At 42.8% G+C, this 18,584-nt stretch overlaps 1 protein-coding gene across 3 annotated transcripts in view; it reads left to right on the plus strand.

The window, feature by feature from the left end:
* The window catches only part of frmd3 (FERM domain containing 3), a 444,455-nt gene that overhangs the window by 268,504 nt on the left and 157,367 nt on the right, over positions 1-18,584 (plus strand). For all 3 annotated transcript variants that reach the window (XM_070861449.1, XM_070861518.1, XM_070861582.1), the window contains 3 exons: positions 1,904-2,001; positions 7,500-7,623; positions 11,291-11,378. In XM_070861449.1, the coding sequence (XP_070717550.1) occupies positions 1,904-2,001; positions 7,500-7,623; positions 11,291-11,378 (310 nt within the window). The remainder of the gene's footprint in view (positions 1-1,903; positions 2,002-7,499; positions 7,624-11,290; positions 11,379-18,584) is intronic.

Genomic DNA, 18,584 nt, shown 5'->3' on the forward strand with positions numbered 1-18,584 from the left:
ATGCTTTTTCTTTTAGTTTTATGCTGTCTCTTACCTTTTTAGTCGTTCGTGGCTGTTTTTTTTGGCAAGTAGAGTGCTTGCCCCTAAGGGGCAATTCAAATGAATCACATTCATTTTTTTTTGAACACCTTCCATTGATCTTCTGCCATTTTACTCATCAACAAATTTGCTCAATTTACTTATGGACTGTCTCTGTCTCATCCCGTTGAAGTCAGTCTTACATAAATCCAGAATCTTAGTAGCTGTTTCCCGTTTCTCCCTTTCAAACAATATATTGAACTCGATCATGTTATGATCACTATTAGATAAATGTTCATGCACTGTTAGGCTGTTAACTAAATCTGGCTCGTTACTAAATCTAATATGGTCTGGCCCCTTGTTGGCTTATGCTATCCTCTCTCATGACAACAAATTGCCTGCTCCCCTTCCAACCTCTGACCCAGTGCCTTTGTTGATTCCAGAAAAACCAGATAGATCCGACTGCAGATGGGACCTCAAGGGCCAGAACTGCCCACTACGGCCATCTCAAGAGCTCTCAGTGGATGATTAACAGCCTTCCCCCTTCCAGGCTCTTACACAGGGGTGTGTAAGATTTCTAAATCTCTGGCATTAAATTTGACAGCGAGACAATTCTTTTAAAAACAATTGGAACAGTTTATAAAAAAAACCACACACATGCACATCAGCAATCGTCGATTATCCCACGGGTCTACCTTAGCTACAACTGAGATACAATGAGGTTATAATAACAAGCGATATACGTTACTTCCCTTTGGCTGGCTGGTTTGAACACATGGCTTGCTGTTTTGGCTGGTCTTCAGCAGGAGGCCTTTGCCATGTGTCCAGCAGAGAGAAGAGGAAGAAAAGGTCTTTGCCTGAGATCGTTATACTTCTCAAAGCCATTGTCCCTCAAAACGCCTCCGGATTGGACCTTGGTTCCAGGGCAGCTACTTATTGGCTCTCCTCACACATGTGGTTGTCTGGCCTGGCTCAGCCATTGATTGGTTTAATGGCTTTCCAAAACACAAAACCCATCCGTCAACGCTGTAGGCTTTCATTTTGTTTCAACACAAACAGGCCTTTCCGTATAACCTACACTTTTATACGTATGCAGAATCAATTTTAATCATTAATAAACACTTTTATTCTTACAAGAGCCACCTCATAGGAACACTAGAATAAGAAAACAAACACAGAAGCCAGGCACTAAGGGATTACACTAGCAGAATGCATTTTCAGTATTAAGGAAAGGCCTGTTAAATCCACAATGTGCTTGATGTTAAGTAAAGAGGGTTTTGTTTGCATTGATGTTGGTCTTCATATTGTTAGTTATGTAAGAGGAAGATCCAGGAGATAGTAATGTGGGCGAGCATTCAGAAGGTAGGTGGAAGGAGTGGGTCAAATGTTGGGACTGTTGGTGCATGGCGGGGGCGGCAGAAGGGGGTAGGGGGAGGGTTTAGTTAGGAGAATCTCACCTCAATAATTTGTTGCCATACAGCACTGATAGCTGGCAACACTCTTGACCTTGGTCTTCCTTATTATCCTTTTCTTCCTCAACCCCTGCTTCATCTTGTTCCTGCACTTCTTCCTGTGGTGGCTGAAATGCTTGGTCTTTCCGAATGACATAATTGTGCATCATGCAGCAGACCACTACAAATCTGGAGATTTGCCCGGGGCTATACTGCAGGACCCCACTGGATTGGTCCAAGCATTAGAACCTTTTCTTCAGGATGTCTATGGGTTGCTTACTGACAGCTCTGGTTTGAGTGTGGCCCTCATTGTATCGGTGTTCAGCGTCTACGCCGGGGAAGGCAGGTGGAGGTTAAAATCAGGCCTGTTTTGCCAACTTCTTAAAATGAGTATTTTGTAAAACAGTTGTTCATTTAATTTTGTTCTTTTACAGGTATTTGTTGTACCTTCAAATTAAAAGGGACATATTTCATGGACGCCTGCTTTGCTCTTTGTCAGATGCTGCTTGCCTGGGTGCACATACTTTACAAGGTAGGTCAGCAAGCACAATGGGACCCAGTATGTCACATTAATTTGGATTGATTTAAGTTATAATCACTTTCAAATAACTATTCTCAAAACAAATATTACCCTTCTGATAAGATTCATCAGTTTATTGTTTTTAATTTTTTTGATGTAGCGACAGTTAGCATTTTTACACCTTGCACATATTCATAAAATTCCACAGTGGTTGAACATCAAAAGTATAGAAAATTGGACATAGCATCAACATTGCTAATTAAATAGAAACAATTATCCAAGGAAAGTGCTGTGCAACAGTATTATACAACAACTCCTGGAACACTGGAATGGCATATGAACCGTACGTTGGCTACTATATGGTACCACAGCTACAAGGAAGTAAGTGCAAATACCAAGATTTAACATTAAAAAGCATATTAGTGGAAGTGCCAAATATAAGGACTTTCATTACATAAATACTGTACTCCAGTCAATTGGTTTGTGTTGTGACCCGACTGAACTTCATACACTGAGAATTTCATCATTCCCACGCTATTCGTTGAGGTGAGTGGTTGCTGCTTGATTTATGTTGCCACTTCACCTTCTAATCCGGACAAGTACAAGCCATCCCAATAGCAGCCAAACTGGTGGGCCTTATGTCACATATAAAGAGTTACTTAGAATTTGATGTGGTGGAACATTTTTCTCAAATTTTATCCCCATGGAGTGTATTTTACTCTGTATGTAAAGTTAGAGATACAGAAGCAGATTTTCCATGTGGAACAGCAGTGTAACTTCAGTGAGTTGGGTCTTCTGCATTCTTTATGTCTGAGCCCCTAGCAGGTTCCTGGCGACATTCCCACTTGCTTCTGGGAGCTTACTGAGAGAGAGAGAGAATGACTGAACTTGCTGGCAGGTTTCCCATTACACTTACTGCTGTTTAACGGGCAAAATGATGAGTCATTTTTCAACGCATTAAATTTTGTGGGTTTCAGAATTGAAACGATCAGCCTGTAATTGATTAATTTCCCTTTGGGACATTTAAAATTTTAATTCCATTCCCCCAACCTGCATGCCAGGGCAGATGTGGAGAAAATGTTTCCCCTTGTAGGTGAGTCCAGAATAAGGGGGAATATCAGATAGCCACGAATCAAATAAATAATTTAGGAGGAATTTCTTCACACAGAAAGTGGTGAGAATGTGGAATGCATTGTCACATGGAGTGGTTGAAGCATTTAGCATTCGCACATTTAAAGGGAGGCTTGCTGATTATATGAAGGAGAAGCAAATAGAGGGTATATGGGGGCAGGGTGGAAAGAGGTCATTAGAGTCAGAGGAGCTAATGTGAAGTATAAAAAAAACAGCAAAGAGCAGTAGGGCAAAATGTTTTTTTTCTGTGATGTAGACCAGATTGTAGCTATACTGTTGTTTCCCGGCCCCAAAGGACATTTCCATTAGTTTCCACCGGAAGTGACCAAGGCTGGGAACTAAATATTCTGGGGTAAGTGACAATTCGGAAGAACAGACAGAAAGGAAAAGGAGGTGGGATAGCACTGTTAATAAAGGATGAGATTTCTGCCTTCGTGAGAAACGATATTGACTCAGAAGATCAAGATTTTGAATCAGTTTGGGTGGAGATAAGGAATAATAAGGGGGAAAAGTTGCTGGTGGACATAGCCTATAGGCCCCCTAACAGTAGCGACACTGTTGGACGGAGAATAAATCAAGAAATAATGGAAGCTTGTAACAAAGGAACGGTGATAATCATGGGTGATTTTAACCTTCATATTGATTGGACAAAGCAAATTGTCCAGGGTATCTTGAGGAAGAGTTCATAGAGTGTATCCGGGATAATTTCCTTGAACAGTACATTGTGGAACCAACCAGGGAGCAGATCTTAAATCTGGTACTGTGTGATGAGACATGATTAATAAATGATCTCTTAATATAGGATTCTCTAGGAGTGAGTGACCATAACATGGTTGAATTTCAAATTCAGTTGGAGGATGAGAAAGTTGGATCTCAAACCAGTGTCCTAAGCTTAAATAAAGGAACCCACAAAGGTATGAAGGCAGAGTTGGCTAAAGTGGACTGGGAAAACAGATTAAAGCATGGGACAGTTGATGAGCAGTGGCAGACATTTAAGGAGATATTTCATAACTCTCAACAAAAATATATCCCAATGAGAAGGAAAGACCGTAAGAGAAGGGATAACCATCCGTGGCTAACTAAGGAAATAAGGGATGGTATCAAATTGAAAACAAGGGCTTACAATGTGGCCAAGATTAGTGGAAGGATAGAGGATTGGGAAACTTTAAAAAAGCCAGCAAAGAACGACTAAAATAATTATAGAGAGGGAAGATAGATTATGAAAGTAAACTAGCATGAAATATACCAACTGATAGTAAGAGTTTCTACAGGTACATAAAAAGGAAAAGAGTGGCTAAAGTAAATGTTGCTCCCCTAGAGGATGAGACTGGGGAATTAATAATGGAGAACAGGGAAATGGCAGAGACTTTGAACAAATATTTTGTATTGGTCTTGGCGGTAGAAGACACTAAAAACATCCCAATAGTAGATAATCAAGGGGCTATAAGGAGGGAGGAACTAAATACAATCACTATCACTAAAGAAGTAGTACTCGGTAAAATAATGGGACTCAAGGCGGACATGTCCCCTGGACCTGATGGCTTGCATCCTCGGGTCCTAAAAGAGGTGGCTGCAGAGATAGTGGATGCATTGGTTGTAATCTACCAAAATTCCCTAGATTCTGGGGTTGTCTCACCGGATTGGAAAACTGCAAATGTAACGCCCCTATTTAAAAAGGAGGCAAACAGAAAGTAGGAAACTATAGACCAGTTAGCTTAACATCTGTCGTTGGGAAAATGCTGTAGTCCATTATTAAGGAAGCAGTAGCAGGACATTTGGAAAAGCATAATTCAATCAAGCAGAGTCAGCATGGTTTTATGAAAGGGAAATCATATTTGACAAATTTGCTGGAGGATGTAACGAGGAGGGTGGATAAGGGGGAACCAGTGGATGTGGTGTATTTGGATTTCCAGAAGGAATTCGATAAAGTGCCGCATAAAAGGTTACTGCACAAGATAAAAATTCACGGCATTAAGGGTAATATATTAGCATGGACAGAGGATTGACTAACTAACAGAAAACAGAAAGTCAGGATAAACGGGCCATTTTCCGGTTTGCAAACAGTAACTAGTGGTGTGCCGCAGGGATCAGTGCTGGTGCCTCAACTATTTATAATCTATATTAATGACTTGGATGAAGGGACCAAGTGTAATGTAGCCAAGTTTGCTGATGATACAAAGATGGGTGGGAATGCAAATTGTAAGGAAGACACAAAAAATCTGCAATGGAATATAGACAGGCTAAGTGAGTGGGCAAAAATTTGGCAAATTGAGTATAATGTGGGAAAATATGATCCACTTTGGTCAGAAAAATAGAAAAGCAAATTATAATTTAAATGGAGAAAAATTGCAAAGGACTGCAGTACCGAGGGACCTGAGGGTCCTTGTGCATGAAACACAAAAAAGTTAGTATGTAGGTACAGCAAGTAATCAGGAAAGGCAAATGAAATGTTGGCCTTTATTGCAAGGGCAATAGAGTATGAAAGCAGAGAAGTCCTGCTCCAACTGTATAGGTTATTGGTGAGGCCACACCTTGAGTACTGCATACAGTTTTGTTCTCCGTAATTAAGGAAGGATATACTTGCATTGGAGGCTGGTCAGAGAAGGTTCACTAGGTTGATTCCGGAGATGAGGGGGTTGACTTCTGAAAATAGGTTGAGTAGGTTGGGCCTATACTCATTGGAGTTCAGAAGAATGAGAGGTGATCTTATCGAAACATATAAGATAATGAGGGGGCTCGACAAGGTGGATGCAGAGAGGATAAACTAAAACTAGGGGGCATAGTCTCAGAATAAGGGGCCACTCATTTAAAATTGAGATGAGGAGGAATTTCTTCTCTCAGAGGATTGTAAATCTGTGGAATTCTCTGCCCCAGAGAGCTGTGGAGGTTGGGTCATTGAATATTTTTAAGGTGGAGATAGGCAGATTTTTGACTGATAGGGGAGTTATGGGGAGCAGGCAGGGAAGTGGAGCTGAGTCCATGATCAGCTGTGATCTTATTAAATGGCGGAGCAAGCTCGAGGGGTTAAATGGCCTATTCCTGCTCCTATTTCTTATGTTCTTATGTATACAATACATATCAGGGTGTATAATAATGAGAGGCAAATAACAGGTGTACTTTGGGAGAATTTCAGAGCAAAAATATCCGATAAAACACCTGCCATAACTTTGCCTAATTTCAGGCATATACTTCATTAATTAATGGAGCACTTGTTGGTGTTTGTTAGGTGGGAGACTTGTTGGGTTTGTTGGGGTGGGGGAGCAGTTGTGGGGTGGAGGGGGGAGTAAGGATTGATTTTCTGGAAATAAGGAGGAAATTCAAGAACAATTACAGATAAGGAAGTGCTGGAAAGGATGCACGGAAAGAGGATAAAAGCCTGGGATCAGATAGGTTGCACACAATGGAGGGTAATTTAGTCATTGGGCGATAGTGTAAAATGAGCAATATGTAATCAGCCGTGCGCTATACATCTTGCTTGATTTTCATTCCCATTGACTTCAATAGTGAAAAATAAAAGTTACAAATTTCTTTGGGACTTTTTTGAGAGGCTCCTTTAAGATCAAATGGGTGGAGAACTTGTAATGGGTCCCAAGCTGGAAAGAAATCGCATGGAATATCAAAATTTAGATGATGGTACTAATTACAGCAAGACCTTAATGAACCAACAGCTGGAAGAATGGAAAGCATGATGGTAAGGTCTGTGGTATTTATGGCCAGATCTGTTGTGACTACTGATTGATACTGCTTGCAGTCCTACTGCAAACTGCCCTTGTTACTGCATTTTAGAAATCGTCAGTTACGAGTTATTGTTTTAGCTTATATTTCTATATCATTGGTGGGTGGGTGTTCCACCTCAGATTTGTTTTAACAGCTGCACATATAAATCTTTGTGCAACAAATAATTTATTCCCAATTGCAGATTAAAAATTATTCCAGTCATTAGCAGAGCATTTATAAAACAGGGCACGTTAATGTACCGTGAAGTTTATTGCCTGAGTGTCAATGGGGTTTGCAATGAAATGAACAAAATAGGCTGTTAATAAATAGTAGATTCAATAGTACTCTGAAATCCATTGCTTTATGAATTTGCACAGTTAACAAATTGATACAATTTTGTTGGAAATGATGTTTCATTTAGAAATATACTTTAATGTTTGTGGGGGCTTGCTGTGTGCAAATTGGCTGCCGTGTTTCCTACATTACAACAGTGACGACACTCCAAATGTATTTCATGGCTGTAAAGTGCTTTGAGACATCCGGTGGTCATGAAAGGCGCTAAATAAAACATCTTTATTTTATATACTTTAATAATTGAGATCTAGTTTACTTAATTTGATGTACAGTTCACCATGTTATAAAACATGTTTTTCTCTTTGCAGCTGAGTTGGGAGATTATGAGCCAGATGAACACCCGGAGGGTTATGTTAGTGAAATCAAGTTGTTTCCCAAACAAACGCAGAAACTGGAAAGAAAAATGGGACAGATTCATAAAAATGAACTAAGGTATCTTGGATCTTTAATGGTTTTATCCTAGATGTCTCAGTTTCTGTAGTTTAGATTATTCTCAATAGTGAGTTCTTAACTTCTCATGGCATATCTTAACTGGGCATCTTCATTGGCTCTGATATCTAGGTAGGTTTTGGCAATGTATCCAGGATAGTGAACATAAAACCTTTCTTTAAAAGTTTCTTTACTACTGGATCTGCCATGTGCCTGTACAGAACCTTACTCACAGCTTCAAATAGTGACAGAGCATCACAACATCCAATCTCATTTCAGACTTTTAACTGTCCAGCAAATATATTGCACAATTGTTGAACAAGTAAATAGTTAGCATTAATATAATACATGTAGATACAATAGATATGATACTATACTAACTTCTTGAAAGGAAAATAATTTTTCACTATCTATGCTAAACTATTATGTTATACTTAAGTGTTATATATGCAGTTACATTATATACAAGTGTCAGCTGGTAACACACTCACCTCTGAGTCAGAAAGTTGTGGGTACTGAGGAATGCTGCATTTTCAGTGCTATTGTCTTTCGGATGAGACATTGGTCCGGATTTTGGTCTCAGTGATGAAAGACCAGCGCTCGCCGTTCATCTCGCTGACAACTACCCACAGACTTTTTGCGGTCTGTTGGCGGAGATTTCCACTAATCCGATGTTTTTCCAGTGTGGTGCCCTCTACAGGGGATCTGTGGCATCTGTGAACAGGTCACGCAATAGTGTGGCTTTTCAACCAAACAGATTGAAGTATCCTCAATGAGATACAGGGGCCTAGAAATTAGATGCTTTAACACTGACTGTTAAGGCAGGTTTTCTAGAAAAAATGACTACCGTCTCGCTTCCGCGCACTTCCGGTGCGAGACATGGAGGCTGCCATTTTGGTAAGGGCCATAGTGCTGACATTGACGGCGCTGGCCTCTCAAATTTAAATAAGCAGATTGTGATGTCAATTGGTGTGCAATGCCTGATTTGACGCCATGACTGCTAATTTGGACGTTCTCGCTCTCCATTACACTGACGTTCTAACCACGCACAGAAAAGCATATGTGAAAAGTCCCCGCATCATTACCTCTGGTGTCCCCCAAGGATCTATCCTTGGCACCCTCCTATTTCTCATCTACATGTTGCCCCTAGGCGACATCATCTGGAAACACAGCGTCAGTTTCCACATGTACTCTGATGACACCCAGCTCTACCTCACTACCACTTTTCTCCACACTTCCACGGTCTGTAAATTATCAGACTGCTTGTCCAACATCCAGTTCTGGTTGAGCAGAAATTTTCTCACATTGAATATTGGGAAGACCGAAGCCATTGTTTTCGGTCCCCGTCACAAATTCCGTTCCCTAGACACTGACTCCATCCCTCTCCCCAACTCCTGTGAGGCTGAACCAGACTGTTCGCAACCTTGGTGTCATATTTGACCCTGAAATTAGCTTTCGACCACATATCCGCAGCATAACTAAGACTGCCTTTTTCCGCCTCCATAACATAGCCCATCTCGGCCCTTACCTTAGCTCATCCGCTGGTGAAGCCCTCATCCATGCCTTTGCTACCTCTAGACTTGATTATTCCAATGCACTCCTGGTTAGCCTTCCACATTCTACCGTACGTAAACTAAAGGTGATCCAAAACTCGGCTGCCGATGTCCTAACTCGCACCCAAGTCCCGCTCACCCATCACCTCTGTGCTCACTGACCTACTTTTGGCTTCCGGTTAAGCAACGCCTCGATTTTGAAATTCTCATCCTTATTTTCAAATGCCTCCATGGCCTCACCACTCACTACTGGCATGGCTGGATCGCTCTGGTTTCCTAGGCGGTTATTGCCTGGCGCGATTCCAGGCATACGGGTTGGGTTCGAATCAAATCTCGGATGGTGTCGCAACGAGAGGCATTGCACACCCGGTGCAGCTCTTCCCGGCGGTGCTGCTAAGCGCTGTATGAAAACCTGACCCGAGGATCGCGACAGGACGAAGGAGACCTCGCCAACCCATTTCATGCCACTCCGGGGCGAGACCCAGAGCGCAAAGGACCAGAAATTCCAGCCCAATCATTACTCATGTGAAACGCCTTGGGATGTTTCACTACGTTAAAGGCGCTATGTAAATACAAGTTGTTGTTGTTGTACGTGAAGCAGCCCTGCAGAGCTGCTGTCAGTGCTTCTTACAAGGACACACACATCTTTCAGATAAGTTTGGATTTCAGCTTTTGGACTTTAAAAAATATTTTATTGAAGTAGTGACTTGGTTCAATGCATTTAAAAAAGTTGTTAAAGTGTGCAAGGAGTGCTGCTGGACACTTGCAAGGCCTCGGATGGTAATGGAAAGCCTCTGAGAAGACAGAAAGTGCTGGAAATACTCAGCAGGTCAGGCAACATCGGTGGAAAGAGAAACAGAGTTAACATCTCAGGTTGAGATGCTGCCTGATCTGAGTATTTCCAGCATTTTCTGCTTTTATTTCAGATTTCAGCATCAGCAGTATTTGGCCTCTAAGAAGACCACTTAGTGCTGGGGACAGATGGAGATGAAGCAGAGGCAGCAAAGGGGACAAGCTGCTCACAGTGATAAGAGGAAGATGCCGAAGAGGAAGACGCTGAAGAGGAGGAAGCGGAAGGAAGGATGCAACTCAGACAGCCCCCTTCTGGCCGGGATATCCGGGAAGGAATCATCGCCTGTGGTATAAGTGAACACCCCCCCCCCCCCCACATATGTATTTATGCTTTGTCTTTTCATATGAGACATTAAACTGAGGCCCTGGCTGCTCTTACATGCAGACATAAAAGATCCCGTGACACTATTTGAAGAACCACAGGGAACTTCTCAACTGGCCAATATTCATCCCTCAATCAACCTCACTAAAACAAATTTTCTGATCATTTATTTTATTGCTGTTTGTGGGACCTTGCTGTGCGCAAATTGGCTGCCATTTTTCCTACATATGCAGGTGTCAGCCATGGGTCAGTGATAACACTCTCGCCTCTTAAGTCAGAAGATTGTGGGTTCAAGTTCCATTTTAGGAACTTGAGCAAAAGTCTAGGCTGACACTTCAGAACTGTGGGTGTGCTACACTGTTGGAGATGTTGTCCTTCGGATGAAATGTTGAACCGAGGCCCAGTCTACCTTCTCAGGTTTATGTAAAATATCCCACTATTATGAAGAAGAGCCGGGGAGTTCTCCAAAGTGTCCTGGAAAATATTTATCTCTCAACCTATGCCTTAAAACAGATTATCTAGCTATTATCACATATCTGTTTGTGGGACCTTGCTATGTGCAAATAGACTGCCACGTTTCCTACATTACAACAGTGACTGTACTTCAAAACTATTTAATTGGCTGTAAAGCACTTTGGGATGTCCTGAGGCCAAGAAAGGCACTATATAAATGCAAGTCTTTCAAGTATTTCATATTACAACTGTGACTACATTTCAAAAATGCTTCATTGGCTGTAAAGTGCTTTGGGACATTTTGAGGTCATAAAATAGGCTATATAACTGTAAGTTCTTTCTTTGTTTGCCTCGTCCCTCCATATGAGACTTTAAATTCATTATACTACAGTGTATGACCCTTAATTCTTTTTCAAATAATCTATATGAATAGTTTTGGAATGTACATTACTGCTTTAATGATAACAAATTAATTTAATTATTATTTTAGGGGACAGACTGCAGCTGTTGCTGAATTGAACCTGCTGCAGAAAGCTCGTACGTTGGAAACCTATGGCGTTGATCCCCATCCATGCAAGGTAGCAAAAAAGTGTTTTACTGCATGTATGCAAATGACCATTGTAGCTTTCTTTTTTGCTTTCCTTCTTGTATCAAAACATATGTACTGAAAACCATAATTTTATAAAAAGTAAAAATAAAAGGATAAGGTACAAATGCTGGAATAAAAACAGAAAATACTGGAAATACTCAGCAGGTCAGGCAGTATCTGTGGAGAGAGAAACAAAGTTAACGTTTCAGATCGATGACCTTTCATCAGAACTGGAAAAAATTAGCGATGTAACAGGTTTTAAGCAGGGAAAGGGAGGAAGGAGGAAAGAACAAAAGGGAAGGTTTGTTTTAGGGTGGAAGGCAGGAGAGATTAAATGACAAAAGGTATGATTGTACAAAGCCAAAGGAGATGGTAATTGGGCGAGTAAAGAAACAAAAGATGCGTCGAGAAAAGGTGTAAATGGGAATAGCAGAAGCATCAACAGCTGCCATATGAAAAATAGGGGGCAGAGGGGGCAGAGGTTATGATCTGAAATTGTTAAATTCGATGTTGAGTCCAGAAGGCTGAAAAGTGCCTAATCGAAAGATGAGGTGCTGTTCCTCGAGCTTACATTGAGCTTTGTTGGAACAGTGTAAGAGGTCAATGATAGAGGTAAGATGGGAATTGAGCGGAGAATAAAAGTGACAGGCAACCGGAAGTTCGGGATCACGCTTGCGGACTGAACGGAGGTGTTCCGCAAAAGCGGTCACCCAATCTGCATTTGGTCTCCCCAGTGAGACCACATTGTGAACAGTGGAATACAGTATACTAAGTTGAAAGAAGTACAAGTAAATCGGTGTTTCACCTGGAAGGAGTGTTTGGGGCCCTGGTTGGTGGGAAGGGAGAAGATAATCTGAAATGAAAAAAAAATGCTGGACATACAAGGCAGGTCAGTCAGCACCTAAAAGAGAAAGATAGATTAACATTACCCATGATGAAGTGTCTCATTTAAAATTTCAGTTGCCTGTCCCTTTCAGATGTGACTGACCTATTATGCAATTACAATATTTTCTTTTTATTTGACTTTTTTTTACTGTGAATTAGTACAACTTTTATTTCCATAATCTCCTCTCTTAAACCAAATATTGCAGAAATGTTACCTCAGTGTAACTGTACAAACTTGTCTCTGGTAAGACCATTTCAGTACTCATGATGAATGTTTTCCATATTTTTATAATGCTTTGGATGGTGCATTTAAACAAATTGGCTTATTAAATCACTGACAATAGCAGCTGCAGTCATCACACAGATGTGACTCAAATAGATAAATTATGATTCCTTTTGTTAAGTTTGATGTTTTTAATGCTCATGAGCTTTTGAAACCACAGAAGTCCTGTGAAACGATGGAGGCTTGTTTTTGATTCTCTTTGGCAGTGGCAGTTTAGTTTTTATTACAGGTAAACAACAAGCCCATTTAGTGAAAAGATATTAGTAAATAAATCCGACACGCAGGAAGTACTGAAAACAGACAATTTTAGTTTATGAACAAAGAAAGGAAAGATCAAGTTGAAGTTAAATATAATTCATGTCACAAGTAAATAAAATTGTGCGAAATATTAGCAACAAAATTCAAGAGTACAGTTATGTTGCATAGGAATTCTTATAACCATTAACCGAACTGCGTATTGGTTCAAATTGTATCAATATTATTAGAACATGTTGAGAGTGGAAGCGAGTCTTCCTCAATTCCGAGGGACTGCCTATGATGATGATGAATCAATACTAGTGAGCAAGAGTTAAATGAGTCATAAATAATGTTAACTACAAAAGGAAAATAAGTCACAAATGCACTTACAAGTCCTCTTAGATGTTACTACAGAAAATGTTTCATATGAAAAATATTGTAAACAGTTAATCAAAGCTTTTTAGTATCTTCACATGATCTTTCGGGGCTGAAATTGCCCCTTTCCTTAAGGCCTATTACCACTGCAAATCAGCGATCATACTGAGGAGGGGAGTGGCCACCGACTTTTGCTCGAATGGCCGCTGATAGCACAATTGCCGTCCTGAGTTTTCCCGGCAGTGCCCCAATTCCACCTTTACTGCTCCGCTGCTGCCAGTCGGCGTCCAACCACTCAACGGTGACATTTCCCTCCGAAAATCTTCGGCCTGCCCGGTGGTGCCAAAACAAACTTTCACCCAGTGGTCCAGTGAGGCTGTGGCCTTCTACAGTGTCGGTGCAGCTTCCCTTAAAGGGGAGGGCCTACTGCTGCTGCCGTTATGTTTTTTTTTGTCGGACAACTGCTAGGTTGGCCAGACAGTTATGCCTCCGGGTTCGGCCAGGCCACCAGTAGGCAACCCGGCACCCCCTGTTGGGTGCCAGGCTGCTGGCCCAGCAAAAACACTCCCTGGCGGCCCAGTGGCCCGAAGTTTTAAAACTGCGGAGGCTCTCCCCTTTAAGTGAAGGGGAGAGCCATGTGACACGGCGCTGTGATGACATCATCAAGGTGGTGACTCCGCACTGCACCCAATTTCCGCCTCATTTGCTGTCACCACCACGTTTTTGCCCCTCAGGTGTAGTCACCACCCCCATAATGACCGACTTCCAGATCAAAACAAAGAGCACAATTTCGCGAAAGAGTCGATCTGAACCGCAGCTGTGGTAAAAACCACCAAAACAGGGTGGGAGTGCCCTGTTTCGGGCGGGGTGCAATTTGTCTTCAGAAGAATCTTTTGGATTTCTAATTGATTTTAAAATCTAGTTTACACTACTCCAAATGCTTGGGTTGTCAGATTGTGGGCACAACATGAAGTTTTAATGTGCAGCATAAGAGAAGCCCACTGCTTTTTATAATGCTGGTAATGATGTGAGGCAGCTGATTGAGAGAGTAAAGATATGTGGGATTCTTATTCCAATGTTCCAGTTTATATATTATCTGAGCATTTAATGCTATCTTGTTCCATAGTCACTGTTTTTCAAAATCTATTGATTTAGATCTACTCACACCATGTACTTTGTATGGAAAAAAAACACTCTTAATGTTATCTTAACTTTATTGTGCTCTGCAGGCATTTCTCAGATATGTGATAAACATTTTACCTCTGCTTTGCCTTTTCTGTTAATTACAGTGACCATCATTCACTACATTTATGTGTCCTCTGTTGAGGATTCTTTTCAATTTAACCCAAATTACCATTCTTACCCTATAAATTTAAACAGAAAATCACAATACTGAATTCACAGGGGGGCGATTTTCAACTGCTCTCTACCCTTTTCCTGCTCAAAAAGCAAGTAGCTGACAGAGAAAAATTGGGGGAGGGGAACCTTGGCTACCACTTGCGCGTCTGCTGCAACTTTCAGACAGGCTTGTAAGTGGGCGCCTGGCATGCCAACCTTTTTCAGGCTGGAGGCTCTTTAACTATGCAAATCGGAGTTCCACATCCATTTTACCAGGTGGTGAGTGGTCCGTAAAGGGACTGCCGGCAACCACTCCTCAAAAGGGGCCCAAACTTTTTACTTTACAAAAGCAAAATACTGCGGATGCTGGAATCTGAAATAAAAGCAGAAAATGCTGGAAATCTCAGCGGGTCAGGCAGCATCTGTGGAGAGAGAAACAGTGTTAATGTTGCAGGTCGATGACCCTTCGTCAGCTGCCTGACCCGCTGAGGTTTCCAGCATTTTCCACTTTTTATTTTATTTTTACGGAGCCAATCTTTTCTTAGTTTGCAAACATGTGACATAATGATGCGAATCTTGTCGACCCATCATGAAGCCTTTATCAGCTTTGGCTCTTGTTCCTCCCCAAACAAATCATTTTGGCAAACATTTCTATGAAAATTCTGTGCCTTTTGCTCAGATATTATGTGTCATCTGATGTCTACTACTATTTTAAGTTTTTTTATGGTTGCACCATTTATATACAATTTTCTAAGTGAATCCTTGGGATTATTACACTTAACACTGAAATCTTTATCATAACTATTGAGAACTCATTTAAATCTTTAAATTCTCTCACCCTGAAATTTAAATATTAGACAAATACCAGGGGAAAATAACTAACACTGTTTAATTAGTAACTAACCTCTTCAATTAGTCATTAAATACAGTACAAACTAAAACCCAATGTAATTCTCCCATCCGTAACCCATTTTCCCTTTACTCCTAATCCCAGCCAGTGTTTACGTGCAAACATGCTGCCGTAACTTCTCCAGAAGTGCGGCGGAGAGGGAGCAGCTCCGAAGAAATTCCCAGCCAATGTTTCCAACGCTCTGTAAGTTACTCTTTAAAATTTAGGTTGCACATTTTATCAAATATGCATCAGCTTTTTAAAACATGTGAATTCCCCTGAGCTGTTTCATTGATTCCCCTGCAAACACAAGAATTTCCACAAACTGGCAAAGGCACAACCAGTTCACCCCTTTATAGATCATAGATCAACCATGACTTACTTTCTCAGATACCTTAATTATTTTTCGTGCTCAGAATGTGAGCTTTGCTGGCATTAACCTAGTTGCCCTAAGTGTTGTGTCCTTACACACTACTATAAATTCACACGAGGCACATTCTGCAGACAAAGTCACTCTGTGACCTGACCTTTATTCACAGCACCAAGAAGTGATGCAGGTGGGTGGAGCTTCCCCTTTTATACCTGAAAGACCAGGCTAGGAGTGTCTCCCAAAAGTTCACCCAGTGTGGTCAAGGTTTGCATTTCTTAGGTATATATAGTATGTAGTGTTGTTACATGAGGTTTACAGTTACATGAAGTTACATACATGACATCACCCCCCCCCCCCCCCACATCTTGCGGGGTCAAAGATGAAGTCTTTCGGGCGGTCGACGCTCTCTCGTGGAGTGCCGCAGTTGGGGCTCTGGTTGTTGAGCCTTGGCATGCATCTCTGTCCTCTGTGGTGATTTCGGCTCGTCCGGGCTGACCGCAGGGACTGTGCATGCTGCTGAAAGTTCTTGTTGCTTATTCACTGGCGGTGGTGTGGGCAGCATCTCATGATCTTCCTCAGGTTCCTCAGTGTCCATGCTGAACCTTTTTTTTTTACTTGGTCCAGATGCTTGCGGCATATCTGTCCATTGTTAAGTCTGACCACTATGACTCTATTCCCCTCTTTGCCAATTACAACACCCTCAAGCCACTTGGGCCCCAAAGCGTGATTAAGAACAAATACAGGGTCATCGATTTCTATACATCTCCCCTTTGAGTTACGGTCATGGCACTCATTTTGGGACTGGCGCTTGCCCTCAACAATGTCTGACAGGAATGGATGAATGAGGGACAGCCGAGTTTTTAGTGTACGTTTCATGAGTAGTTCCGCTGGCGGGACTCCCGTGAGCGAATGCGGTCGGGACCTATAGGCCAGCAGGAGGTGTGATAGGCGGCATTGAAGGGAGGGTCCTTGAATCCGGAGCATGCCTTGTTTTATGATTTGGACCGCACGTTCCGCCTGGCCATTGGAGGCCGCCTTGAACGGTGCTGTCCTGACATGTTTGATGCCATTACCCGACGTGAAACATGGGCCGTTGTCGCTAACCAGGATGTCTGGCAAGCCGTGGGTCGCAAAGACCGCACGCAGACTCTCCACAGTGGCGGATGTCGTGCACGAATTCAATATGATGCAATCGATCCATTTCGAGTACGCATCAACAACAATGAGGAACATTTTTCCGATGGACGGGCCCGCATAGTCTACGTGAATACGTGACCATGGCCTGGTGGGCCAGGGCCACGGGCTGAGTGGGGCCTCCCTGGGGGCATTTCCCAGCTGGGCACATGTCGTGCACCTGCAAATACAGTGTTCCAGGTCTGAGTCAATTCCCGGCCACCATACATGTGACCGGGCAATGGCCTTCATTAGCATGATGCCTGGGTGCTCGCTGTGGAGTTCCCTGATGAATGCTTCCTTTCCCTTCTGGGGCATGACTACCCAGCTGCCCCATAGTAGGCAGTCGGCTTGGATGGGGAGCTCATCCATCTGTCTGAAATGGTCTGACCTCCTCAGGGCATGCTCCGTGTGCGGGCGCCCAATCCTCAGTCAGGACACATTTCTTAATTAAGGATAGGAGGGGATGTCTGTTGGTCCAGATTTTAATCTGGCGGGCTATGATGGGGGAGCCTGCGTTGTCAAAAGCATCGACAGCCATGACCATCTCAGCGCTTTGCTCCGCTGCCCCCTCAGTGGTGGCCAGTGGAAGCTTGCTGAGTGCGTCAGCGCAATTTTCGGTGCCCGGCCGGTGCCGTATGGTGTAGTCATACGAAGCCAGCGTAAGAGCCCATCGCTGTATGCGAGTTGACGCATTGGCATTGACAGCTTTGCTGTCTGACAACAGGGATGTTAACAGCTTGTGGTCTGTTTCTAACTCGAACCTTCTGCCAAAAAGGTACTGGTGCATCCTTTTCACCCCATAGACACATGCGAGTGCTTCCTTTTCAACCATCCCATATCCCCTTTCTGCTTGGGAGAGCGACCCGGAGGCATAAGCCACAGATTGGAGTTGGCCCTCATCATTACTCTGCTGCAACACGCACCCAACCCCATAGGATGATGCATCACATGTCAAAACCAATTTCTTACAGGGGTTGTATAAGGTCAATAGCTTATTAGAAGAAAGTAGGTTCCGCGCCCGATTGAACGCCCATTTCCGACAGTCCCCCCAAAACCAATCGCAACCCTTACGCAGGAGCACGTGTAGTGGCTCTAACAATGTGCTTAAGTTCAGCAGAAAGTTCCCGAAATAGTTCAATAGTCCCAGAAATGAACGCAACTCTGATGTGTTGCCGGGCCTGGGCGCACGACGAATCGCCTCCGTTTTGGATTCGGTAGGCCGGATCCCGTCTGCGGCAACCCTCCTGCCCAAAAACTCGACCTCTGGGGCCAAAAATACACACTTGGACTTCTTTAGTCGCAGGTCTACCCGGTCCAGTCGGTGTAGTACCTCCTCCAGGTTGTGGAGGTGTTCCTCGGTGTCTCGACCCATGATAAGGATATTGTCCTGAAATATGATTGTTCCAGGGATGGATTTGAGCAGGCTTTCCATGTTCGTTTCAAAGATAGCGACTGCTGAACGAATGCCAAATGGACACCTGTTGTCGACAAACAGCCCCTTGTGCGTGGTGATGGTGGTCAGTAGCTTGGATCCTTCGGCTAGTTCCTGGGTCATGTAGGCTGAAGTGAGGTCCAACTTGGTGAACAGCTTGCCGCCTGCCAGCGTGGCAAAAAGATCCTCTGCTCTCGGAAGCGGGTATTG

Source organism: Pristiophorus japonicus, chromosome 1 (genome assembly GCF_044704955.1).
Source record: "Pristiophorus japonicus isolate sPriJap1 chromosome 1, sPriJap1.hap1, whole genome shotgun sequence".
Lineage (NCBI taxonomy): Eukaryota > Metazoa > Chordata > Chondrichthyes > Pristiophoridae > Pristiophorus > Pristiophorus japonicus.